This window comes from Macaca thibetana, chromosome X (genome assembly GCF_024542745.1).
Source record: "Macaca thibetana thibetana isolate TM-01 chromosome X, ASM2454274v1, whole genome shotgun sequence".
Classification (NCBI taxonomy): Eukaryota; Metazoa; Chordata; class Mammalia; order Primates; family Cercopithecidae; genus Macaca; species Macaca thibetana.
Genome location: NC_065598.1, coordinates 99,029,788 through 99,056,355, shown reverse-complemented (window position 1 = coordinate 99,056,355; position 26,568 = coordinate 99,029,788). Strand labels below are relative to the sequence as shown.

The following is a 26,568-nucleotide window of genomic DNA, read 5'->3' as shown; positions in this document are numbered from 1 at the left end:
TTAGTCATGGAAATACATTTCTATGAAGTTGTCTCTTAGGTTTTAATTTTGTGTAAGGTCTTGCTTTGCTGTAAGAAATCTAAATTTTATGTTATAAAATTGGTAAGACTATCGTTAGTTGCTTACTTAAAAATATGCTTGGATGCGTCTTTCGCCCTTTTAATTCTGACACAATTATTTATATTTTCTTCCATTTACATCATAGTTTATTATCAGTAAAATCAGAAGTATACCATATATGCCAGTGACTATCCAACTTTTAGTGTGCTAATTTATAAAAAAGCAGATTTACTGGGTCTGGTGTAGAAAATAGGTTTCTGCATTTTTTGTAAGAGAAACACTGATATATAAAATATTTAAATAATTTTAATGTTGAATTTCGGTTAACAATCCCTTCTTCACCATGTTCCTTTTGGAACTGCAAATCATAGCTCTAGAGAAGTCAACACAGTAAAGCTTATATGGTCAATCAAAGGGAATCTCAGAGTTCATGACTGGGTCATAATTTTTAATCATTATTAACCACTCTCTGTATTTCTAGCACTAACAGGATCAATAAAACAAAATCTTAGGATTTATAAAGGTAGCTTAATAGAGAAATCATATCTATGTTTATATACATATACATATATAGTACTTTAATGTTGTAGAAAGTAGTTTTGCATGTGTCTTGCTGATATGGAGCAGTGTAGAAGGGGAATGTCCTAGTTTGAGCCTAAGCATTATCTTCAACTTCAATTTATACAACTTGAGCAAGTCAGCTGAATTGGCAAGGCAAGCTTGCCAGAAGCCCCTGAGAGAGAACTCACCCTAAGGCCAGTTAGACAATTAAAATGATAGTTATCCTTGGATGTTTGGGAGGGAAGTTCCAATTCTGAGTACATAGCATGGTGTCTGGCTCATTAATTTTGTCTCCTAGCCCAGGACCTAGTGGAATCATGTTTGAGTCAGGTGGAGAAAAGGTGGACTCATGTTTGAGTCCAATGGAGAAGAGGAAGGTTCTAAATGGAAAAAAAAAAAAAAAAAAAAAAAGGAAGAACTATTTTACTAAGCATTTTTTAAAGACATTGAGGTCTAAGCAGCATTGGGATGGTAGCCTCCTAGCTAAGTGCAATATCAAAGCTGGAAAAAGGGCATTCATATATCTGCAGGAGATACAATTCAGCTTGGGCCCAACAGGGACTCCAGAGCAATCAGTGAGGCTTTGTACCTTAAGCACTCCAGCATGTCAGCAGGGATGAGAGCCAGTGGAAGGATCAGGACCCAGGAGAAGGAGCAGCAGTGCCTAGCAGATACTGTAAGAATCTGAGAGTACAGCAGGACATGAATAGAATGTGGCACTCACTTGGAATCTCACCGGAATTGTTTGTGAGCACAAGTGAGATCTCCTTTGGGTACCCTGCCTATGTCTGCAGGGAATCTATAGGGGTTGGGGTCCTGCCTGTGCAGGTGGAATAAAGACCCCAAACACAGCTCACACAATCTTTTTCTCATCCGGTCCCACAGCAGCACTGTAAAGCAAGTATTATTCCTATTTAAATGAGAACAAAATGACTATTAAATATAATCAATATCTGGCTTATATTTGTGCCTAAGAGATTCAGAAAAAAACATAGGATTCACTTTTTTTTTAAGTTCTGACAAGTATTTATTAAGTGCCACATTGTCTTTATAAGCTGATTGACAGTTTTTTTCAAAATTGGGTGATTTTTTTCATTATATATTTTTGCAACACAAGTAAAATGTTTGTCTTGAAAAAATGAGAAATTCAGATAAAGCAAAATTTTTAAAAATCACCTATTATCTTACCACACAACCACTGTTATACCTTTGAAGTATATACTTTGTTTTTTCTTTGCATATTAATATATAAATATACATTTTTTACAAAAATGGGATACAATATATACCATTTGAAAATTGCTTTTTTCGTTTCACAATATATAATGTACATCTTTCATGCAAATGTATAGGACTTATGATTGAAAGAGGGAAACTTGTAAATTTTAGGGGGAAACCCCAACTTTAAGCGAGTTACAAGCTAAACATCTAAAATAAATCCTCACAAAAAGTTAAAATTCAGAATATGGGAAAAGGCATTAAGAAAACGCACAGAAAGTCCAGGTGGCAATGGCAATACTATTAGCAGGCAAAACAGAATTAAAGGGCGAACACATTAAATAGGATAAGGACGGCTCCGTTTTGCCTTCCAATGCATTATCATCAGTTTGTTTCTTACTCTTTTCATCTCTTCTAGCTCATCTGCTGCCTGTATCATCTCCTCATTGCTTAAATTTCTGCCATGTATGTCCCCTCTAAATTGCGGGCGAGAACGAGCCAACCTTTCTTTAAAGCTTCCTTCTTCAAGCTTATGTTTTCCTACTCCACAAGGAGGCTGCTCCATGGGAGGGCGCCCCTCAAACAGGTCCTTCCTGGAAAGGCCCTCCTGCGGAGGGCGCTCCTCCGAGAGAAGCATCTCAGGCAGGAGCTCAGGCAGGAGCTCCTCAGGAAAGAACTCCTCCTCCGAGGACTGCTCCTCCGAAGACTGCTCCTCGAGGGACTGCTTTTCGGGAGAGTGCTCCACCGGAGGCCTCTCCTCATCGGTCTTGGGCGCGCTCTGCGGCTCTTCTTCATTTTCTTTGCGTGGTTTGTCCATGTTGGGAATTTTCTTCTTCAAGCACAGTTATTCTTAGGAGACAAGAAAGGCAGAATAGAGTCAGAATACTAAGTGACTGGACTAACACCCAAACCGTGGGTTCCAATACCTGCCTTTTCCTGATTCGGGGCCCAGGCCCTCAACCTTGCGCTTTCCCAGAGGCTCTCCGGCTCTCCCGACTCCGCCGCTTCCCGGTCGCCCCCTCCTTCCCGAAAGCCCACCATTTTCCCAGCAGGCTTTGCTACAGGCCTCGCCCGCAGTGACTGGCGGGACAGTGCGGCCTGCAGACTCCATGCCTTTCGGCGTCCACCCTCGCGCCCCAGTCCCGGTCCACTGCGTACCCCTTCCCTGACCTGGACCTTTCCGGGCCGTGTGCTTCTAGTCGTCCTCTCCTCGAGGTGCCCCGCTGTGACCAGCAGACCTGCACACAGACGCAAGACAGGGTAGGGGGCGGGGAGTGGGGAGGAGGGACGGACTGACTGACACCCCCCATCCCCCACTTTCTGGGCACCAGCCACTGCCTGCACGCCCCCCACCCCTCGGGTTCTCCTCTAGTCTCAGACCCTGCTTCAAGCTTCGTCCTCCGTGCCCGCACCTCCCCACCCCGCAAAGCTTGCCATTTCTTTTCAGATGGGAAGTGGAAGCGAAGCATTCTTAGAAACTATTTCCAAGTGTCTGTACCTCCCTCCCGAGGGACGGGGGAAGCACTCGCCTTCCCACCCCGCCCCCAAGACCACCATATTTTGCACAGAAATATGGGCGCGGGAGGCGGGGCTGGAGCGTAGGGAAAGGCCTGGACTCCGCCATCCCGATTCTGTCAACCCCATTCCCCGGGTTACTAGGCAGCGCCGACACTCACACCGATTTAAGAGGGTAGAGGGAACTTACTTCCTTCTGCTTTCCCTCTCGACCAAAGGTAATAGGGAGATGGTGGACAGGCAAAAAAAGACCGGGACGAGAGGGACTTGGGCAGACATAGGCTCCTGGTCACGTGAGGGACGCGCGTCACTGCCGAACTCAGATCCCCAGTTACCACTTTGACCCGCGGCCTTGCCGCAGCCACCTGCTAGTGCCTGCTAGTGTTCCCTGACCCCAGACACACCAGGCATTGTCACTCACCTCTCTTTGTATTTGCCTTTCCCTGGTTGCCAGAGACGGTCCGCATCTAGTCTCGGGTAGTATTGCCTCTTCCTCTGTGCTACTTCCCCTGGTACCACCTCTTTCTCTCCTCCTCACTTCTTAGCCACCAAGGCCCCTTATTTCCCCTGCAGTTCAGATTCTGCACTGACATTTGACTATTCACCTTCATAAATCAGTATTATATCCTTATATCCCAACACTCTCAGTTTTAATCCACATCCATATCTCCATCATGTCCATTTAGGCTCTTTCAGCATGTTTTCATCTCTTGTCACTTTCATGGGAGACAATCTTTCACTTTTTCTTGACATCACATTTTGTTTTTTTGAGCCCCCAGACCTAAATTGGTAATCATTCAGTTCTAGACCTCTAGAAAGAGTTAAGTTTGTAAAGTTTGTAGATCTAAAAAGAATGAATACTTTAATTTTTGTAAATCAAATACGCATTTGTCCGTGTGTGTATACACACATATATATGCATGTATACACACTGAATATATTATATATTAAATAACATATTTACATGTGCACATATATATATATAGATCAGTAGTTATTTATAATAGAATAAATAGATTTTACTGGGACTCTCAATCCTTAACCAGCCACCTCTTGGTGCTTCTGGTTGAGGAAGTTTATATTAATTCACTAAATTGACAAATATTTGAGTTCTGGGACTGCTGGACCCCAAAAGATAGATGCAGCAGGGAGGGCATTCCGTATTAAACTATGCAATAATTCTGTTGACCACATACTGAGTAGCAGGACTACAATCATGCTAGCATTGTCAATTGTCACTGCATTATGTATTTTTTTTATCTAATGGTATTTTATGATCTTTAACCTTATGCCTGCCTCTCACCTACTCACATCAGCCTGGATGCTACTTTCTTATGCAGATGCTCTTTCCTCCACAGAGCATACTACTTCCCTTCCCTCTGTGTTTTACACTTCCAGGGTAGATGGCCATCTGATCTGTGAGGATCCTGAGATTTTGTTTTAAAGCCAGGCTGTTTAGTAAGTTTCTGAACAGAAATTCATGTGAAATTTCCCCTTTTAAGAACTGTTGCTTTTCTCCAAAATCTAATTAATTTTGTGTTGAGATGGCAGTTAGACAAATATTAGTTTACCTTCATATCTTCTTTATAACTGTTTTACTTTCCAACTTCTCTGTGGCATGCGTCTTTAAAACCAAGTTTCACTATGCCTTCTTATTTTTTCGTCAAGGGTTGGTTTCTCATTTGCATAGTTTCTTTCCTAGAGAAGTCCCATTTCATTCATTTCTATCCTCATTCTTCTTACATCCTGTGATGGAGAACTCACTACCTTATAAGATATCTCATTGAAATCTCAAAGTTCTAATCATTCAGAGTTTTAAAATTAATTAATTAATTGACTTTTGCTTCTGTTGAGTTAAAATCTGCCTCCCAGTAGTTTACACACATTGGTCCTGGCTCTGCCCTTTGGAGTGGTACAGAACAGGTATAAAATAATAAAAGTACCTTTCATCCTTGACGGCTTAAAATTGCCACAACTTCTATTCTGGTTCTTTCTCCTTCCATTCTGTGAGACACACTAGGCAATCTACTCAATCTTTCTGTGACTCAGCTTCCTCATGTATAACATTGGAGACAATAATAGTACCTATCTCATAGAATTGGTAAGAGGAATAACTGAGTCAATGAGTCAACCTATGTAAAGGACCTGGAATAGAGCCTAGCACATAGAAAGCACTCTATAAGCATTAACCATAATAATAGTAATAATAATAGTATGACATAGTGCTAACAATACTACTAATTAACATCCTTTTAATATTAAGATTAATTGTGCACTTTATGCCAGGCATTGCACTAAGTATTTTCAATAAGATATCTCACATAATCCTTAAAGAATTATGTTCTCACCAAGAGTTTTTTTGGGGAGTTTAACCTCCCCAGTTATTTCAGCCATTTCTGATGTGTCATATTTTTTCAAAGTCATTCATTATTCTACACATTCCTGAATGTGTAAATGTCTCTGAAAACACTGAATATTCTGCCTAGTGCAGAATGGAGTGATCTTATCACCTCCTTCATTTTAGAATAGGTGCTATACATCTATAGATGCATCCTAAAATTATAGTAGATTTTGTGAATGCCATATCACACAATTGAATCCAGTTTAAGTTGCAGTCAACTAGACCCCTCCCTTATTTCATACTTCAAGCTGTTAATCCACTTCTGTAAATCTTTTTAGTTTTAACTGAAGTATAGAAGCTTCTGATTTTTTCTGGGTTAAATTTTGTCTTGTTAGATTCACTCCCTTAATCTTTGAATCCAGATTCTATCATTCTGTATATTAGCTGCAAATCATTAATTTAAAACATGCCACTAGTACTAAATAGGATGATAAGGTCAGCAAACTCAGGAAAGATCTATAGGTATCTCAGCAGAGAGTTCTGACTCCAAGTGAAAAAAATTTCGTTTCCTTATTGCATGTGGAAGCCAGGAGTATGCCCTGCCAAGCTAGTTCCCTTCCTCTCATCTCTCATGTGGCTTCTCAGATTGCTTGCTTTCTAGTACTGCTAATAGAAGACACTATAGTCCTTGAAAGCTCCTGAACCAGTGTAAATTAAACTTTGATGAGAACTTAGTAACTATGCAGGGCAGATAAGGAGGTGTGAAGAAATAGAAGCAGGAAAGGAGGAATGAAGACCGAGTCACCATGTGAGCTCTAAGTCTGCCCAGCAGTAGCTGATCTTGGGTTCCCTTAAGAAAAAGGACTCTCAAGAGGGAATGAGGTAAAGGTGGTTCTGCCACCAAATGACAATCATTTGTTACAAAGAAATGTGGTCTGCTACTTGTTTGTGTAGGGTTGGGGTGGGGCTGTCCTTCTGATGGATTTGATTTGATACCCTTGATTTAGGTCCTACGAGGGTGTATTGCTCGGTCCATTATTACTAATGAGAGTTTAAGTGTTTTGAAACCCATTTCAAAAGTGTGATAACTGAGCTCTGGGAGGTGACAAATTGTTCCCATGGAAACACAGATGATAGTAAGTAGCTGAGATGGGATTTAAAACCTAAGGCTAGGTGCAATGGCTCACACCTATAATCCCAACACTTTGGGAGGCCAAGGTGGAAGAATAGCTTCAGCCCAGGAATTCAAGACCAGCCTGGGTAACATAGTGAGACCCTATCTCTAGAAACAATACAAAAATTAGCCAGGCATGGTGGTGCACCCCTGTGGTCCCAGGTGGTCCCAGTTCTTTGGGAGGCTGAGGTTAGAGGCCTGGGAACTCAAGGCTTCAGTGAGCCGTGATTGTGCCACTGTATTCCAGCCTGGCTGATAAGAGATTCCATCTGAAAACAAAACAAAACAAAAAAACAAAACATAGGCAGTGTGGCATGAGAGATTGTACCTTTAACCACTATGAAAACTGCTCCTGGGCAGTGGGCTACACCCACATTTACACACAGCACTGGGTAGCTGCTGCCATGACAACAGTATCCAGGGGGTGTGGCCTTTCTCTGGGGGATCTGAGAAAGCCCAGGGTGGGTTTCTCCTCCAGGGATTCCTGTTGCTGGGGAGGCTGCACTTCTGTGGCAGAAACAGAGCCCTTCTTCTTTGCGAGTCCCCTTGGTTTCACTTTGCAGGGCCTGTCTGCCTGGACTTGAGGAGTTCTGCCCTCTCCAGCCCGGAGGCTCCCTCTGTGGCTGCTGCCTCTGCATTCTTTCCTAATGGCACTAATGGCAGTACCTGCTCTCAGACTTGCAGCTGTTGACTGCCGCAGGCCCTGTCCAGCCTGTGGCTCTCATGGGCTCCTCCCCTACCCCTGCCCCAGGGGAAATACCCAAGTAGGAAAAGCAATGACAGAAACCTCCTGTTTTCTGTTTCTGCTTGTGGCCTCATCCTAATTGGGACCTAAAGACACACACACATACATACATACACACACACACACACACCCTGTATATGCTCAGAGAAACAAGGAAGGGGCTCTGAGGAAAGGCCAAGTAGCAACTCAGGCTGTTGGAAATGCACAGGGACAGGGAAGGTGGGTCCAGACCTGGGCTGAAGGGAGACAGTACCAGGCTTGGGTCTGGGCAAGACTTATGCTGTCATTCACTCCCTGGAGGCTCTGGAGATGTGGCAGCCTCCTACCCCTCTCCTTGCCTCTATTTGTATCATTTTTTTCTCCCTAAATGGTGGGGGTGAGGGCTGTGGTAGAACCATGAATGAGGTCCCTTCCAGCTCTAGGAAGCTATGATTCCATCCTGCCCACCATGCTGAGGTGGGAGGGCCTTTGCTTAGGAACATCATTTGCCCTGAGTGGGGACCACCTGCAGACTGTGGCTGCTGCTGCATTTCCCGGAATCCAGACAAGCTCAGAGCACAGAACTCATTCTATTTTGGCATTTCCTGCTGGGCTGCAACAGAGCCACAGCTTAGCCTTGGCCTTTCAGGGACTTTTACAAGCACCCAGAACAACCTCAGCCTGAGGTCTGGGTAGGAGGTTGGGACAGAGGCAGGGCTGGCTCCATAATTTGCAGGGCCCAGTGTAAAATGACAATGCAAGGCCTTTATTCAAAAAGCAAGAAATAAAAGTACCATTGGAGGTAATAAAATATAAAGCTTTTTTTTTTAACGTCATGTTTTTTTTTTATTTTTTAAATATAATTCTTTTTTTAGAATAGTTTTAGATTTACCAAAAAATCTAGAAAATAATACAGTGTCAATATATTCCAAACCCTGTTTCCTCTATTTTTAACATCTTACATTATTATGGTGCATTTGTTATAATTAACAAACCAATATTGGGACATTATCATTAACTAAAGCCCATACTTTATTCCCATTTTCTTCATTTTTACCTGATATCCTTTTTTTCTGTTCCAGGATGCCATCTAGAATACTATATTACTTTTAGTTGGTATGCTGTCTTAGGCTTTTCTTGGCTGTGATCTTAACTGGAATTACACTGAATAAATGGATCAATCTGGGGAGAATTGCCACTTTCACAATAATGAGTCTTCTGATAAGTGAACATGGTATTATACTTCATTTATTTAGGTCTTCCATAATTACTGTCAGTGATGTATTATAACTTTCAATATAAAAGTCATCACATATTTAATAAACTTTATTTCTAATTATTTCATGCTTTTTGATGCCTTTGCAAGTGGTACTTTAAATTTTTTGTCTTCTAATTGTTTATTTCTAGTATATAAAATATATACTTGATTTTTGTATATTGATCTTTTATCTTTAGATCATGCTAAATTCACTTAGTAATTCCAATAACTTTTTGTAGATTCTTAAGGCATTCTATGTACATGATCATGATTTTTCTGTGAATAAAGACATTTTTACTTCTTCCTTTCTTATCTACATTTCTTTTCTTTTCATTTTCTTCTTCTTCTTTTTTTTTTTTTTGAAATAGAGTTTCGCTCTTGTTGCCCAGGCTAGAGTGCAATGGCACGATCTCAGCTCACTGCAACCTCTGCCTCCTGGGCTCAAGTGATTCTCCTGCCTCAGCCTCCCAAGTAGCTGGGATTACAGGCATGCACCACGACACCCAACTATTTTTTGTATTTTTAGTAGAGATGGGGTTTCACCATGTTGACCAGGCTAGTCTCGAACTCCTGACCTCAGGTGATCCTTCGGTGTTGTCCTCCCAAAGTGTTGGTATTACAGGTGTGAGCCACCGTGCCCGGCCTCTACATACCTTTTCTCCTTGCCTTATTGCACTAACTAGGATTTCCAGTACATAGTTGAATAACAGTGGTGAGAACTGACATCCTTGCATGATCCCCTATCATAAGAGGAAATCATTCTTTCACTATTAAGTGTGATGTCAGCTGTGAATTTTTTTAAATAGATACCCTATTTCAGGTTAAGGAATTTCCTTTCTAATTTTTTCCTAAGAGATTTTATTGACTTTTATCAAATGCTGTTTCTGTATCTATTGAGGTGGTCATATTTTTCTCCTTATTATGTTAATATGTTTAATTAAATTGACTTCCAAGTACTTGACCAACTTTGCATTTTTGTGATAAACCTCACTTGGTCATGATAAATATATATATATATATACTTTTTATTTACTGCTGGATTCAAATTCCCAAAATTTTGTTAAGAATTTTTGCATCTATAAACGTAATGTCTATAGTTTTCTTGTAATGCTTTTGTATTGGCATCAGGGTAATTCTGGCCTCATTATATAGAGAGGAGGCCTTTTCCTTTATTTTCTGAGAGTTTGCTTAATATTTGTGTTATTTCGGCCTTGAATGTTTGATAGAATTCACTAGTGAAGACATCTGGGCCTGGAGTTTTCTAGGAAAGTTTTTAATAACATTAATTTTATTTTATAGATATAGACAGTGGTATACTGGAACTGGCCTGTACCAGCTATTGAGAGCTGATTGTCACTATCTCTTATCAAATCTACATTCAGTGATGATACATTGATTGATTAAAATTGGCCATAGTTTACACTTTAGAAGTCAGATACTCTATGAATCAGGGTTTTTAATTTCTTCCAGAGACCAGGTGGTTAAACACCACTCTTCTGTTCAGGTTTTCTATTTATTTTTTGAGTGAGCTTGGTAATTTGTATCTTTCAAGAAATTTGGCCATTTTATCTACATTATTGCATTTATTGGCATAAAGTTATTCATAATACTACCATGCTGTCCTTTAAATGCTTAGAGAATCTGTAATAATGACCCCTTTTCATTCTTTTTTTTTAAAAAAAAACAGCTTTATTTAGTTGTTGTTCACATGACATAGAGTTCACCCATTGAAAGTATACAGTTCAGTGGCTTTTAGTATATTAAGAGATATGTGTAACCGTCACTACAATCAATTTTAGAACATTTTCATCACCTCATAAAGAAAGTTTATACCCTTTGGTTAAGACTCTCCACCCTCCATCCTCCCCAACCCTAGCCAACCATTAATCTACTCCTTGTCTCTATGGAATTGCATATTCTCTGTATTTCATATAAATGGAATCATGCAATATATGGTCTTTTGTGATTAGCTTCTTTCACTTACCATAATGTTTTCAAGGCCCATCCATATTGTAGCATATATCAGAACTTCATTTTTAATGACCAAATAGTTTTCCATCATCTAAATATACCACATTTTGTTTATGCATTCATCAGTTGATATACATTTAGATTCTTTTCACCTTTTGGCTATTATGAATAATGCTGCTATAAACATTCATGTAAGTTTTTATGTGGACATATATTTGTGGGGTTTTTTCTCTTGGGTATGTAACTAGGTCTGGAATTGCTGGGTCATATGGTTACTCCATGTTTAACATTTTGAGGAACTGTCATTTTACATTTCCACCAGCAGCATATGAGGGTTTACATTTCTCCTCATCCTCACCAATACTTGTTATTATTTGGATTGTTCATTTCTGGTAGATTACAAGTCTGATGAAGTGCTCTGTGAGGGCAGAACATTATAAGGGATTAGTACTCTTATAAGGAGGCCTGAGGGAACTTATTTGCCCCTTCTACCATGTGAGTACACAGCTAGAAGGTGCTATCTATGAACCAGAGATTCAGCCCTAATCAGGCACCAAATCTGCTGGCACCATGATCTTGAACTTCCAGCTTCCACAGCTGTGAGAAATAAAATTCTGTTGTTTATAAGCTACCCAGTTTATGGTATTTTGTTATAGCAGCCTGAATGGACTAAGACAGAGGTTGTTTTACTTCTTCCTTTCCAATCTGGATGTCTTTTCTTTTTTTTTGGTCTAACCTCCGTGGCTGGAACCTCTAGTGCAATGTTGAATAGAAGTGGAGAGAACAGACATTCTTGTCTTGTTCCTGATCTTAAGGGGAAAGCATCCAGTCTTTCATCATTAAGTATGTTATTAAGTGTGTCTTTTTCATATATACCCTTTGTCAGGTTAAGGAATTTTGCTTGTATTCCTCGTTTGTTATGTGTTTTTATCATGAAATGGTGTTGAATTTTGTTGAACATTTTTTTCGGCATCTTTTGAGATCATCATGTGGGTTTTGTGCTTTATTCTATTCATATGGTGTTTTACATTGACTGATTTTTGAATGTTAAATCAACTTTGCATTCCTGGGATAAACCTCACTTGGTCATATTGTATAATTCTTTCTATATGATGCTGGATTTGTTTAAAATATTTTTTGAGGATTTTTGCATCCTCAAAAAATCTACAGCATAAGAGATATTGGCTTGTAGTTTTCGTGTGGTGTCTTTGTATAGTTTTGGTAACAGAGTAACACTGGTCTTATAGAATGAGGGGAGAAATGTTCTCTCTTCTTCTATTTTTTATAAAAGTTTGTGAAATGTGAATATTAATTTTTCTTTACATGTTTGGTAGAATTCACCAATGAAGCCATCTTGGCCTGGATGTTTCTTCATTGGTAGTTCATTCTCTTTGTTATAGGTCTATTCAGATTTTCTGTTTATCCGGGAGTCAGTTTTGGTAGCGTGTGTCTTTCTAGGAATCCATTTATTTAATCTAAATTATGTAATTTATTGGCATACAGTTATTCATAGTGTTCCTCCATAATCCTCTTATTTCTGTAAAGTCAATAGTAATATACCCTCTTTCATTTTTGACTCTAGTTGTTTGAGTCTTCTCTTTTTTTTTCCAGGCTAATCAACTTAAATGTTTGTTCATTTTGTTGATCCTTACAGAGAACCAGCTTTTGTTTTTATTGACTTTTCCTATTATTTTTCTATTCTTTATTTTATTAATTTCCGCTCTAGTTTTTATTATTCCCTTCCTTCTGCTTGCTTTAGGTTTAGTTTGCCCTTCTTTTTCAGTGTCTGAAGATGGAAGGTTAGGTTATTGATATGAGATCTTTCTTCCTTTTTCTTCTTGAAGATAGAGTCTTGTTATGTTACCCAGGCTGGTCTCAAACTCCTGGGCTCAAGTTATCCTCTCACCTCAGCCTCCCAAGTAGCTGGGACTACTGACACATGTCACTGTGTCCAGCCTTCTTTTTTACTGTAGGCATTTACAGCTATAAATGTCTTTCTAAGCATTGGTTTAGACGCATGTTGTAAGGTTTGGTATTTTGTATCTTCATTTTCATTAGTCTTAACATATTTTCTAATTTTCCTCTTTATTTTATCTTTGATCTGTTGGTGATTTAGGAGTGTGTTGTTTAATTTCCACATATTTGTGAGTTTCCCAAATTTATTTATGTTATTGTTTTCTACTTTCATTCTATGCTATGGGAAATACTTAGAATTATCTCTAATCTTTCAGATTTATTGTGGTTTGTTTTATTGCCTAGCATATGGTCTATTCTGCAGTATGTTCCATGTGCATTTGAGAAGAACGTATATTCTTTTGTTGGGTGGAATATTCCATATATGTCTGTTTGGTCTAGTTAGTTTATAGTGTTGTTCAAGTCTTCTATTTCCTTGTTGATCTTCTGCCTAGTTCTTCTATCCATTATTAAAAGCTGAAAGTCCCCAACTATCCCAACTATTATTGTTGAGTGGTCTATTTATCTCTTAATTTCTGTAAGTTGCTTCAGGTATTCTGTTTTTGTTTTTTTTTTTTCTTTAGACAGAGTTTCGTTCTTATTGCCCAGGCTGGAGTGTAAAAGCATGATCTCGGCTCACTGCAACCTCTACTTCCCAGGTTCAAGTGATCTTCCTGCTTCAGCCTCCCAAGTAGCATGGATTACAGATGTGTGCCACCACACTCGGCTAATTTTTTGTATTTTTAGTAGAGATGGAGTTTCACCATGTTGGCCAGGCTGGTCTCAAACTCCTGACCTCAGGTGATACACCTACCTCGGCCTCCCAAAGTTCTGGAATTACAGGTGTGAGTCACTGCACCCAGCCCTCTGATGCTGTTTTGTTAGGTACATATATGTTTATAATTGTTATATCTGCCCGATGGATTAACCCTTTTATTATTATACAATGTCCTTCTTTATCTCTGCTAACACTTTTTTTTTCTTGAAGTCTATTTTGTCTAATATTACTGTGGCCACTCCAGAAAGCTGGCTATAGTAATATCAGACAAAATGATGTATCTTTTTTCATCCTTTTACTTTCAGTCCATTTGTATCTTTGAATCTGAAGTTTGTCTGCTATAGACAGGAAATGGTTTGATCTTGGATTTTTAATTTCCATTTTAACAACTGCCTTTTATTGGATAGTTTAACCCATTCAGACTTAATGTTATTATTGATTTAGTTGGATTTATACCTGCCATTTTACTTTTTGTTTTCTGTAGGTCTCCTGTCTTCCTCAAATCTTCCTTTACCACTTTCTTTTGCATTAACTGAATATTCTCTAATATAGCATTTTAATTTTTAAAATGATTTTTAAACTATACTTTTTAGTTATTTCCTTAGTGGTTGCTCTAGACTTACCATATATATATTAGCTTATCAGAATCAGCTTCAGATTTATACTGACTTAATTCCAGTGAGATATAGAAATGTTATTTCTATATCATTCTATTTCCTTCTCCATTTTTGTCATTATTGTTATGTATGTTACAACTATACTACTGACAAACTCAACAATACATTATTATGATTATTGCTTTATATAAACATGTATTTTAAAGAAGCTGAGAGAAGAGAGGAGAACGAGTATATGTTTTTGACCTTCTTAGATATCATTTTTAGATCTCTTCAGTTGGTTCCTATGGATTTCTTGTTGGGAGTAATTCCTTTGCTAATGTAATATTTAATGGTGTTCCACATTTCTCTGAGGCACTGTACATTTGTATTTAGTCTTTTCTTCTCTTGGTTATTCAGATTGCATAATCTCTATCAATTTACCTTCAAGTTTACTGATTCTTTTGGCAGTTCAAATGTAATACTGAATTTTTCATTTTACTGTACTTTTGAATCCCAGAATTTCGATTTGTTTTAAAAATAATTTATATGTTTTTATTGGTATTTTATATTTGATGCAACATCATCTTTCTTTACTTCTTTAATCATGGTTTCTTGTAGTTCTGTGAACATATTAATAATAGCTACTTTGAAGTCTTTGTTCAAACTGACATATGGCCACTCTTACAAGGACCTCCTAGTGTCTGCCTTTTTCTGGTATATGGGTTATACTTTCCTGTTTCCCTGCAAATCTCATAAATTTTTGTTGGAAACCGAGCATTTTTGGATAATATATTGTAGTACTTCTGGGTACTATTTCCCTCTTCCCCATCTGGAGCTTTTTACTGATATTTGCATATTTATTTGTTTAGTGATTAGCTAGATTATTTTAGTAAAGTCTGTGCTCACACAATGTGAAGCCTCTTATGTTGCTCACCAGAAGACTCAACCTTGGTTATGCCCACAGTCACCTTTGGCAGGGCTTTCCTTGACTGTTTCTTTCCCTGACCATACCCAGCTATTTAGCTCCACTAATTGCCTGCTGATTGCCCTATTGTTTTCAACAATGCCCTGGGGCATAAATGATTCCACAGACAGATTTGTTCTAATCCCAGTAGGTCTCCTCCCAGCTTTCTCTGTCCCAGGTTGTCTCCAGCAAACTAGTGGGCCTACAGCTTAGTCTGCATCTCCAGTGAATCTACCAATGTCCTCTCAATTGCCTTTTACCATGTGTAGTGTTTTCTGGCACCATTTCTGACATCAAATGTGTAGTGTTTTCTAACACATCAATTCTCTGATTCTCTGGCACCAACTGGATGTCCTACAATTCAATTTAATTCTGATATTAATTCCTCAGAGTTAGTGCAGACCTTACAGTTTAAGGGCTCTTAAGTATAAGACTGCCCTCCACTTCAGATGGCAGCTGCAAATGGGGTGCCCAACCTACCCACACTTCAGCCTGGGCTACTACAAATTTGAGGGTTCTGTAAACCAAAAAGTGGCTGAGGCAGATCTCAATTGATTAGAGGTTTATTTTGCCAAGGTTAAGGACACATCTAGGAAAATGAAACACAAGTGACAGTAGCATTGGTGACCTGTGGTTTTCCCAAAGAGGGCTTTGGGAACTTCAATATTTAAAGGAGAAAGAGCAAGCAAGAGGGGAGGAAAAAAAAGGAGGATGGGTAGGCAATGAGGCAAGTGGTTACATTCTTGTGAGTCTCTGATTAGCACTCAGTGAATCTACATTTTACATGGAAAAAGAAGGGAGTAGAGGAAAAGTCAATTATGCATTTGTTTCATGCTCAGTAAATCTACATTTTACATAAGATAAAGTAAGCATGTGAAATTACAGCTATTTGGGAACAAAAGAAGGCAGTTTTTGGATGACTCAGTTCCCAAGCTTAACTTCCCTTTTGCCATAGTGAGTTTGGGATCCTGAGAGTCTATTTTTTATTCACAGTTCTCATGACTCCCTCCTTGAATTCAGTAATTTACTGGAATGACTCACAGAACTCAGAAAAGTGCTTTGCTTACTATTACCAGTTTGTTATAGAGGATACAACTCAGGAAGAGCCTAATGGAAGACATGCATAGGGTAAGACATGGGGTATATTTGGCACAGAACTTCCATGCCCTTTCTAGGTGCTCCATCTGACCAGTACCTCAATGTATTCCCAACCAAGAAGCTCCTGAGCCCCATCATTTAGGGATTTTAATGGAGGTTTTATCGAATAGGAATGATTTATGTAATAATTGGCCACTGGTAATTGAACTCAATTTTTATCCCCTCTCCAATCCCTGGAGGTCAGGAGCAAGGCAGAAAGTTCCCATCCTCTAATCATGTATTTGGTCTTTCTGGTATCCAGTCCCCATCCTGAAGCTATCTAGGGGTCTTACCCTAAGTCACCTCATTAGCATAAATTCAGGAATAGTCAAAAGGGGCTCATTATGAATAACAAAAGACACTCCTATCATTCAGGAAATCCCAAAGGTTTTAGGAGCTCTGTGCCAGGAACTGGGGACATTGGCAAAATATTTACTGTATTATATATTTTTAATATACCATGCACCACAGCCTCCACTGTTTTTGAGAGTTCCCTTGAGCTTGGACTTCTCCATATTCTGTTGCAAATGGATTATTTTTCTTTGGGAAAAAATTTAGAACTCTCCATTTTACATCCTGCTTCCCTCCCTTCCCTCAGGTAAAATCTCTGAGCCATGGCTCTGGTATTTGTAATATGTATCATAGGTTATCACAGTCTACCTTCAAATAATATTACAGCTATCTCTCAGTATACTCAGGGGATTGGTTCCAGGACCCCCTTTCCCCAGGATACACAAATCTATGTATACTCAAGACCTGGAGTTGGCTCTGCAGAACCCACCTATGTGAAAAGTCAGCCCTCTCTATATGCAGGCTTCACATCCCACAAGTACAGTATTTTCCATCTCAATTTGGTTGGAAAAATCCACATCAAAAAACACAGGTCAAACCTGTGTTGTTCAAGGGTCAACTGTAAATGATTTCATGGATGATGGAAGAACCCTACAACTGTGCATTCCCCCTCCCATCTTTTTTTCTATTGTTGTACGTATTAGTCGGGGTTCTCTAGAGGGACAGAACTAATAGGATAGATGTATATATAAAGGGGAGTTTATTAAGGAGTATTGACTCACACAATCACCAGGCGAAGTCCCACAATAGGCCGTCTGCAAGTTGAAGAGCAAGGAAGCCAGTCTGAGTCCCAAAACCTCAAAAGTAGGGAAGCCGACAGTGCAGCCTTTAGTCTGTGGTCAAAGGTTCAAGAGTCCAAAAACTGAAGAACTTGGAGTCTGATGTTTGAGGGCAGGAAGCATCCAGCAAGGAAGAAAAATGTAGGCCGGAAGACTAAGCCATTCTAGTCTTTCCACGTTCCTCTGCCTACTTTTATCCGAGTCACGCTAGCAGCTGATTAGATGGTGCCTACCCAGATTGAGGGTGGGTCTGCGTCTCCCAGTTCAGTGACTCATGTGTTAATCTCTGGCAATACCCTGACAGACACACCCAGGAACAATATTTTGCATCCTTCAATCCAATCAAGTTGACACTCAATATTAACCACCACATTGTACATTTTACTTCTACATGTGTTACAAGCCATGTAACACATTGTTCTTATTTTTATTGTAGATAATTATTTTTCTTTAACAACTTTATCGAGATATAATTCATATGCCTTATAATTCACCCATGTAAAGTGCACAATTCAATGGTTTTTAGAATATTTATGGAGGTGGGCAACCATCACCATTATCCAGTTTTACATTTTCATCAACCCTAAAGAAAACCTTCCTATTACCAATCATTTTTCATTCCTGCCCTTCTGCAAGCCCTATGCAACCACAAATCTACTTTCTCTATAGATTTGTTGATATGGCCATTTATTATAAATTGAATAATAAAATATGTGGTATTTTGTGACTGCCTACTTTCACTTAGCATAATGTTTTCAAGGTTCATCCATGCTATACCATGTATCAGTACTACTTCCTTTTTATTGCCAAATATATTGTATAATATACCATATTTGTTTATTCACCAGTTCATGGATTTTTTTTTCTATATTTTGGCTATTATGAACAATACTGCTATAAACATTTGTGTATACATTTTACATGACTGTATGTTTTCATTTCTCTTGGGTATATACCTAGGAATGGAATTGCTAGGTCATATGACACATTATGTTTAACATTTTAAAGAATTGCCGATTTGTTATGCCAAGCGAGTGCATTCCCATCAGCAATGTGTGAGGACTCGTTTCTCTCCATCCTCACCAAAACTTATTTTCTATCTCTTTCGTTTTAGCCATCCTACTGTGTGTGAAGTGGTATCACTTTGTGGTTCTGGTTTACATTCCCTAGTGACTAATAATGTTGAGCTTCTTTTCATATGCCTATTGGACATTTGTATATCTTCTTGGGAGAAATATCTATTCAAATCATTTGCCCATTTTAAAATTGGGTTCTCTTTTTTTTAATGGTTGAGTTGTAAGAGTTCTTTATATATTCTGGAAATTAGCTCCTTATCAGATGTATTATTTGCAGTTATTTTCTCCCATCTGGTAGATCATCTTTTCATTTTCTCGATGTTATCATTTGAAGCACAAAACATTTCCATTTTCATGAAGTGGAATGTATCTATTGTCATATATGATTTTGTTGTCATATCTAAGTAAAATTGCCTAACTCAAGGTCATGAATATTTATGCATATGTTTTCTTCTAAGAGCTGTATAGTTTTAGCTCTTTCATTTATATTTATGATCTGTGTTGAGTTCACTTTGATATAGGGTGTGACATAATGTTCTAAATTCGTTCTTTGGCATGTGGATATCAAATTGTTTCATCACAATTAGTTTAAAAACTATTATCTTCCCTTTGAATTGTCTTGGTAGACTTGTTGAAAATCCATTGAGCATAAAAGTGAGAGTTTACTTCTAGATTCTCAGTTCTATTCCATTGATTTATATATCTATCCTTATGGTAGGACCACCCTGTCTTGATTACTATTGCTTTGTGGTAAGTTTTGAAGTTAGAAAGTGTAAGAACTCCATTTGTTACTGTTTTTCAAGATTCTTTTGTCTGTTTTTGGTCATTACAATTTAGGATCACTTTGTCATTTTCTGCAAAGAAGCCAGGTGAGATTTTGATAGCGATTGCCTTAAGTCTGTAGATCAATGAGGGAATATTGCCATCTGAACAATGTTAAGTCTTTCAGTCAATGAACATTGAATTTATTTCCATTTATTTATGTTGTCTTTAATTTCTTTTGACAACATTTTGTACTTTTCCATATACAAGTCTGGCGTTTGTTTTGTTAAATTTATTCCCAAGATTGTTTTTCTTTTTGATACAATTGTAAATGGAATCATTTTAAGTTCATTTCAGATTGTTAATTTCTACTATAAAGAAATGCAATTGATTTTGTATATTGATATTGTATCTTGCTACATTGTACTTGTGTATTATTTCTCATAGTTTAAATAATTATTGTTAATTGACAATTTATAATTGTATATATTTATAGGGCACAAAGTAATATAATCAACCTTCCCTCTGGAAATGATACCATATTAGGGTCTCAGCAATGGCCTCTGCTGTTGGCAGGTTTCATACTCAGCTATGAGAATAGTCAGATCAGGTTGGTATGGGAAGTCAGTATTGATGAGCTCTCACATAGTTTTGTACAAGGGCCCATTGAGCAAACATTGGGATAGCAGTGGCAGGGGAATGGGGAGGCTGAATGATATCTACAGAGATGGTCATTTTTTCCTCCCAATTATCGATAGTTTCCTCTGAAGTGGATGCCCCCAGTGGGTACACTCATTACCTGAATAAACAGATACGGACTATTTAGAAGGGAATGTGACCTGGTAGTCTTTAGATTTCAAGACCTTCCCAAAGGGTAAAAACAGGCAGAACCTTGGTTAGGGCATCCACCTTGAGGGAGTCCTGTGCCACTGTTTCTTTGCAGCCATTCCAATCCATGAACAATGTATCTTTCCATTTATTTAAATCTTCATTTCTCTCATAAATGTTTTGTAGTTGTCAATGTACAAATCTAGCACATAGTTTGATTTTTTAAAAGATGTTGGTACATATATGCTTTGTGCCTACTGAATTCAGATAAACATTTCCTTATACTTCCTCCTACTTTTTTATGGTTTATATTTAATTAATTGAGATCATGAAAAGTGTTAAACTTTAGTGTACATCAGAATTACCTGGGCAGTTTGTGGAAATTGCAGGTTCTAGAACCATTTTCCTAGAAATTCTGGGTTTGTGCCAGGGACCAGGATGCTACATTCTAAACAAGCTTCCCAGGGAGTCGTTTAACATATTTTGAAAAAAATCATTTTTATACACTGTTAAAATGGTTTATGAGCTGAATTTAGAATTATCACTTCTCCTGTATTATTTAGTTTTGAATTTCAAGTTGTATTTTCGACAAGTGAAATTACTTGCCCAAGGATAAACTGGGCCAAAACCTCAGGGCTCCTGACTCAGTCGTAGTCAAGTAATTGTTAAATATATATGTCAAGTACAGTGTAAGGGATATCAGGATGAATTTTTTAAAAGTCTGTTTTGATAAGGGAATATACTGGTGGGCTAAATAAAAATGCCTGAGAGTTTTTAATATTTTTAAGAGCACTGTACCTCTTTCAGTTGCAAGTGGTTTAGTATGGGAAGGGATGTTTCACACAGGGTTATCTCTGTGATTATGTATGGATAAGTCCCTTGATTTTGTATAGTAGGCCAGCCAACAAGCTTTTTAGAGAAACTCACACTTAGAAAGGTACAAAAATTTAGATAGGGTTCACCTGTGGTACTGGAGTAGGATGTTTGGTTGAAACACAGTTCATTATCTAGTCAATAGGTTAGACTCAGGACACAGTCCCAAGTAGACCCAAAATGTCTCAAGTCCTAAGAAGAGAAATGAAGCTGTAAGCAAATATAAAATGAACTAAAAATGTTAATGGCTACTTTGCTAAGAACTGTGTAATACAGTGGGCCCCAGGAAGCCCTAGAACCACCTGCAGTTGGAACTGTGGCCCTTTGGGGACTGTAGGGAATCAGAAGGGCTTTGTCACCATGAGTACTCCATTATATCAGCGGCTGTCAGCAGACAGTACATAATACAGGGCATAGCAGAAGAGAAGTGCCCAGCAGATATGATATGATAGTATCCAGAGAAGGATGGCATCCTCTACTCAGCTGCTTGGACTTGTTCCTGGGGACAGGTGAAACCTACCTTCAGCTCTTCTTTTAAGTGTCTGGCAGGGTGCTGGGTCCTGCTACTGTAAGGACAGCTCACATGTTCAATACCTCATCTGATCCACTGTGCAGTCCTGTGAGATAAGTATTATTCCCATTTCACAGATGGCAAGACTGACCCTTACAGCAATGGATTTGTTATAACTGCCAGGTTGATACCTTTAGCTATTAGTCTCAGAGGTAATATAAATTTTACTTATCATTTTATGTTCTGGCAACAGAAATTTTAAGTGTCTTTATTACCCTCATAGGCTCACTGAACAGTTCAATTGCTTATGTATTGTTTTCTCATTTAGTTTTTCAAATTATTATTATGACAAAAGGACATATCCTTTAAGAAAAGGTGGAGATGACAGCAAAGAAAAGAAAAAGAATCACATCCTATGGCGGAGCCATAGGACACAGGAGAAAGGGTAGCAGTGCCCACTCACCTAGTTACACCTAGGGAAGACATGAGGATGGGCACAACAACAGCAGAATGGCATGGAGGTACCTACCCAGCAGATGATTGAACTCATTTTTGGCTACCATTCAGGAATAACCATTGGCTGCTTTTTAGTGTACATGCTTTCAGAGTTTTCTTTGTGCACAAATGCATTATGCAAACATTTACATTTTTATAAAAACGGGCTGATACTGTATATGCGGTTCTGCAAACTTTTTTTATTTTTATTTTTTATTTTTTTACAATGTACCATGAACATCTTTTCCATGCACATGGGTGAAAATCCTCTACTAAAATATAGAGCACTGTAGTTGGGTCAAAAGGCTGCTGGTAACGAGATTGACATCTAAAGCAAAGTATCAGCTTAAGGTTAAAGCATTGGGCCTGGCAAATACCTACCAGGGAAAGCAGGGCCAGCAATATTCTCATCAGAGAAGTCAGAATGGAAGGCCAAAGGCATTAAAGGTATGGGATATCGTGTAAGCCCCTCTGGCCCCTACCTCCACCCCTCACTCCCCTGACACCCCGTTGTCCCCTTGGGGCAAATGGATCCTGTACATCTCTTTGCATCCAATGAAAACCGCCCATTTTCTGTTTTTTCCTTAGCTCCTCCTGAGCCCTTGACACATCTCCACATTCTCTCATCATCTCCTCACTGCTCAGATGCCTTTCCTGTAAGTCCTCCTGAGAGTCCTTGGGGGAATCGTCTGTCCCCCTGTCCGTTTTTCTTTTTGCTTTCCGGGGCACATAATCTTCAGCCGGGCGCTTTTCGGCGGCCCGCGGCTGGCTCTCTGGCTTTGCCTGCGAGGCTGGCTTGCCCTCGCCTTGTGGCTTGCCCTCACCTTCGGACTTGCCCTGCTTTTCCTGGCTCCCCTCATCTTCCAGTTGTCCCTCATCACCTGGCTCTCCCTCATCCTCTCTCTTTCCCTCGCATTCTGTCTTCCCCTCCACGTCTGGCTTTTCTTCCTCGTCTGACTTTCCTTCATCATCAGGCTCTACTTCATCTTCTGGCTTTCCCTCGTTTTCCAGGTTTCCTTCATTTTTATTGTAGGGTTTTTCCATGTCGAGATTTCCCCTCCTTTTCCTGTCCTGGGGGATGGGAATGGAGGGAAGAGGAGACAATTAAGAGACATGGGAGACTGAGTGCGTGGGGTGGAATGCAGGTCTGGATAGTACTTGCATCTTACCCCTGGTGAGGGTTCCCCTAAGCTCACCGGGCCTGCAAGAGGGCCTTCTGCCCACCACGTAGCCTGCCACTCCTCCCACACACGTGAGCCAGCCATTGCCTGGCAGGCCCTGCCACCTTCTCTGCCCTGGTTCAGCCTGGTAAGGTGTGTGTTCATGTGACTGGGGGATGGGCAGGGGCCCCAATTCGGCCCTGGCCGGACCCTCCACACTTTCAACCCTTATAGGGCCTTGTCCATGGAGCTCCCCTCCAACCACCTTCACGGACCTGCGGGGATTCTGGACAGGTTGCTGCTCCTTTTCGGGCCTCGCAGAGTCCTGGGAACAGACGCGCAGACCTGTGGACAGACAGGAGACAGGGGTAGGGGCTGCGCGCTCAGCAGTCGCACAGGGACTCGGTTCCCTTTCCTGAGTCCAGGCCCTGCTCATCCAACGTTTTCCTCCCCTACATCCCCCGCACCCCAGCCGCCATTTCTTTCCAGGCCTCGGGCACCAAACCAGGATGCTTTCCAAACTGCGTTTGTCTCTGTGTCCCCTTCCCCTGGAGGCAACCTGTCCCAGCGCCACCCCGTTTTTGCGGAGGTCAGATGTTTCCATGGGAGCAGATTGTGAGAGGGGGTTATTTCCAGAATACGTCTACGTTTCACTGTTGCACTGCAGGGTTGCTCCCCCATACCCCATTTCCAGCACTAAAATGGATGGAGGGCTCAGTGCAGGGGGTCGTCAAGAAGGCGGGCCAGGCTCCCCCGCCCTCACCCCCGCCCGCTCCGCATCCCCCTCCTCACCAATCTCCCGGATCCGTTCTCCACCCCCTCCCTACTCCTACTGCCAGCCACCTCCTCCTCTTCCCAGGTCCGCCGGCAGCGCCCACCTTCACACTGACCTGCCGGGACCCGGGACAGGCCTGTGCCTCCTCCGGCTCGCAGAAGCCCGCTCGCTGCTCCCCCGCCGCCCGGACAGCTCAGACAGCTGGTTCTGCGCGGGCGCCGGGACCGGACCGCAGGGCGGGCTGGCAGGCGCGGGGGCTGGTGCCCACGTAGGCGCCCGGCGGGTCACGTGAGCGCCGCGTCACCCGAGCTCGGCCCCCCTTCCCTGACCCACCTCACCATCCATCCCCGAGGGGCCGGGAGGCTGGGGACGGTCGGGGTCGGGGTGTGTTTGTGTAGCAAAGGGCAGTCACGGAGAAGAGGAGAGGGTGGCTTTCTGACCCCAGGTGCTTTACCTGGTGCATCTCACAGCATCCTCGCAGGGTATCTCTCTGTGATGCCCATTATCGCCAGGTGTGACAGCTGATCAAAGAGGGTACCCGACTTTGCCGAAAGCGCTCAGCCCCAGAACTCAGAGACCACTTTCAAGACCGTCTCTGCCTGACTCCAGAGCCCAGGGTGGTGGTGCCTGCCAGGAAGCTGAGCTGCCACCTTGAGTGGCGGTGTTCCTAGGGTTCTGTCCTGGGCCTCCTCTCTCCTCAGTCCTCAAGTTCTGTCTCCCTGTTCGATCTCATTCATTTCCTGTAAAGACCAATGACTTCCAGAGCTACATCTCCAGGCTATTCCCTCCCCAGAATCTCAGACCTATTTTTGCATTCCCACCAGTAATATAGTGTTTTGTTTCCCAACACCTTTCCCAACATAACCTATGACATTCTTTTAAATGTTCACTGATATGTTGAGAAGTAGTATCAATGGCATTTTATATTGCCTTATCTCTGTTTAAGGACAATTTAAATATCTTTCTTTGTGAATTGTCGGTTCATGTCTTTTCCACATTTTTCTAGTGGGTTGTTGGTCTTTCTCACCTCAGTTTTCAAGTTTTCTTAATACATTAACTGTTACATATGTTGCAATTTTGTCCCCAGTTTGTTAGTTGCTTTTTGGCTTTGTTTATGGTGTTTTTCTGCCATGCATTAATAAAAGTAGTCAAATTTATTAAACTTTTATTGCCTCTAAATTTCGATTCATAGTTAAGAAATATTTTCCTACATAAGGTCCAAGAAGCATTCACCCATGTTTTCTTCTAGTATTTGTATGGTTTTCTTTACATTTAGAGTTTATATTTGTGTATGGCCTAAAGTATTCACGGATCTTTTGTTTTCTTTTTCCAATTGGTTTCTCAGTTGTTCTGGCATCAGAAAGTCCATCTTTGCTTTAGGGATTTGAGATGCCACCTTTATTACATATCAAATTTCCATATGTACTTGGAAAACTTTCTGGGCTTTCTATTCTATTTCATTGGTCTGTTTGCTATCCATATACCAGTTGAATTATAGAGCATATATAATTTCATATATCTGGTAGAGCTAGGCCCCCTCAGTAGAGTCCCTTTTTTCCTAAACATTCTTGTATGTTTATTTTTCTACATGAACTTCAGTATAAATTTGATTCAGATCCATTTTAATTAACGATTAGATATATCCACCTGAATGTCCCTGAAGGACCTCAAATGCAATATGTCCCAAGTGATTTTACCATCCTTCCTTGATCTTTTCCACACACAAAACTCCCCCCTCTTCGTTTCTCTTATCTTAATAGATGGCTCTAGAACCCACACTGTTGCCCAAGCAAGAAATCTGGGAATCATCCCTCATTCCCTCTTCCTCCCTGCCACCAAGTAATCTTGACCTTCTCTTCTAAATATCTCTGGATCTTCCCACTTTTCTTCCATTTCCACTCTTGCTACTTTTTTTTAGGCAAACAACTCCCCACTCCTGGTCTATGGTGGAAGATCCCTTTCTGATTTTGCTACCTCAAGTCTTGCTCTCCTTTAATACGTTCCAAAATATTATATATCATAGTGTCCCACTGCCTTTTTCTGTTTCATCTTCATTGCAGTACTTGAAGTAGGTAGGTCACTAATTACCTCTTATACAGAAACCACTTCACAAGCCAGGTTAAAAAGGGCCTTGGTCTTTAGCCTGATTATTTTCAGATCAACTTTTAGCAGTTATTGAAGATCTAAAGTAAATTCTAAATTTTGAAATAATTGAAAAGAAATGTGCCTGTTGGATAATTAGACAATTAGGATACCAGATTCCTGGATGGGATGATGATTCAGTCTTGTAAAGCTGTGAATTTTATCACTCCTGCCCCCCACCCTGCCGGCATTTGGAAGTTTGGTAGATTTTCCTTCAAAAGTCTCTTAAAAAAAATCAAATGGAAAAGGATAGGCAAGAAATTAATAAAAGTCATGATAAAGGGGTTCTAGTTGTTTAACGTATGAGAGCTCGTAATAATCCAAACAGTATGGCACAGGTCCAAAAATAGAAATTTAGTGAAGAAAAGGCAAGAATGCTCTTCTACACACTTAGGTTTTAATGAGCTTTTAATATACAGATTAGATGGCATTTCAACCTAGTGCGAAAGCTGGGCTAGGCTTTGTTGAGTGCAATACATTGAGTTTTTGCTCTAACTAAATTTGTATGAACACCACAACCCAGATGTCTAAACCCAAGAGAGATTATTTCATGTTTATTATCA

General features: G+C 40.1%; 2 protein-coding genes across 9 annotated transcripts in view; both read right to left on the bottom strand.

The window, feature by feature from the left end:
* Nucleotides 1-1,619: 1,619 nt before the first annotated feature.
* The window catches only part of TCEAL1 (transcription elongation factor A like 1), a 51,388-nt gene continuing 26,439 nt past the window's right edge, over nucleotides 1,620-26,568 (bottom strand). Inside the window, exons 1-3 of one of the 7 annotated variants that reach the window (XM_050776040.1) lie at nucleotides 3,274-3,346; nucleotides 3,010-3,077; nucleotides 1,620-2,688 (exon numbers count right to left, since the gene is read on the bottom strand). In XM_050776040.1, coding sequence (XP_050631997.1) covers nucleotides 2,177-2,656 — 480 coding nt within the window. In that variant the 5' untranslated portion in view covers nucleotides 2,657-2,688; nucleotides 3,010-3,077; nucleotides 3,274-3,346 and the 3' untranslated portion in view covers nucleotides 1,620-2,176. Of the gene's footprint in view, nucleotides 2,689-2,769; nucleotides 2,863-2,997; nucleotides 3,078-3,273; nucleotides 3,347-3,544; nucleotides 3,608-3,775; nucleotides 3,851-26,568 lie in introns of those variants that run through there. The other 6 variants (XM_050776039.1, XM_050776037.1, XM_050776038.1 and 3 more) reach the window with 6 other exon arrangements.
* Nucleotides 22,109-24,041, bottom strand: TCEAL3 (transcription elongation factor A like 3). Of its 2 annotated transcripts, XM_050776025.1 has the most exons (3): nucleotides 23,967-24,041; nucleotides 23,364-23,433; nucleotides 22,109-22,994 (listed from the first exon to the last, which is right to left on the bottom strand). In XM_050776025.1, exon 3 carries the CDS (start codon nucleotides 22,970-22,972, stop codon nucleotides 22,370-22,372), a length of 603 nt encoding a protein of 200 aa, XP_050631982.1. In that variant the 5' UTR covers nucleotides 22,973-22,994; nucleotides 23,364-23,433; nucleotides 23,967-24,041; the 3' UTR covers nucleotides 22,109-22,369. The 2 variants fall into 2 exon arrangements, with proteins under 2 accessions (XP_050631982.1, XP_050631981.1); XM_050776024.1 differs by lacking the exon at nucleotides 23,967-24,041 and having other exon boundaries at nucleotides 22,109-22,999.

Excerpts from the sequence above, each read along its gene's own strand:
- TCEAL3 (XM_050776025.1), bottom strand. The coding sequence starts at position 22,972 with ATGGAAAAACCCTACAATAAAAATGAAGGAAACCTGGAAAACGAGGGA.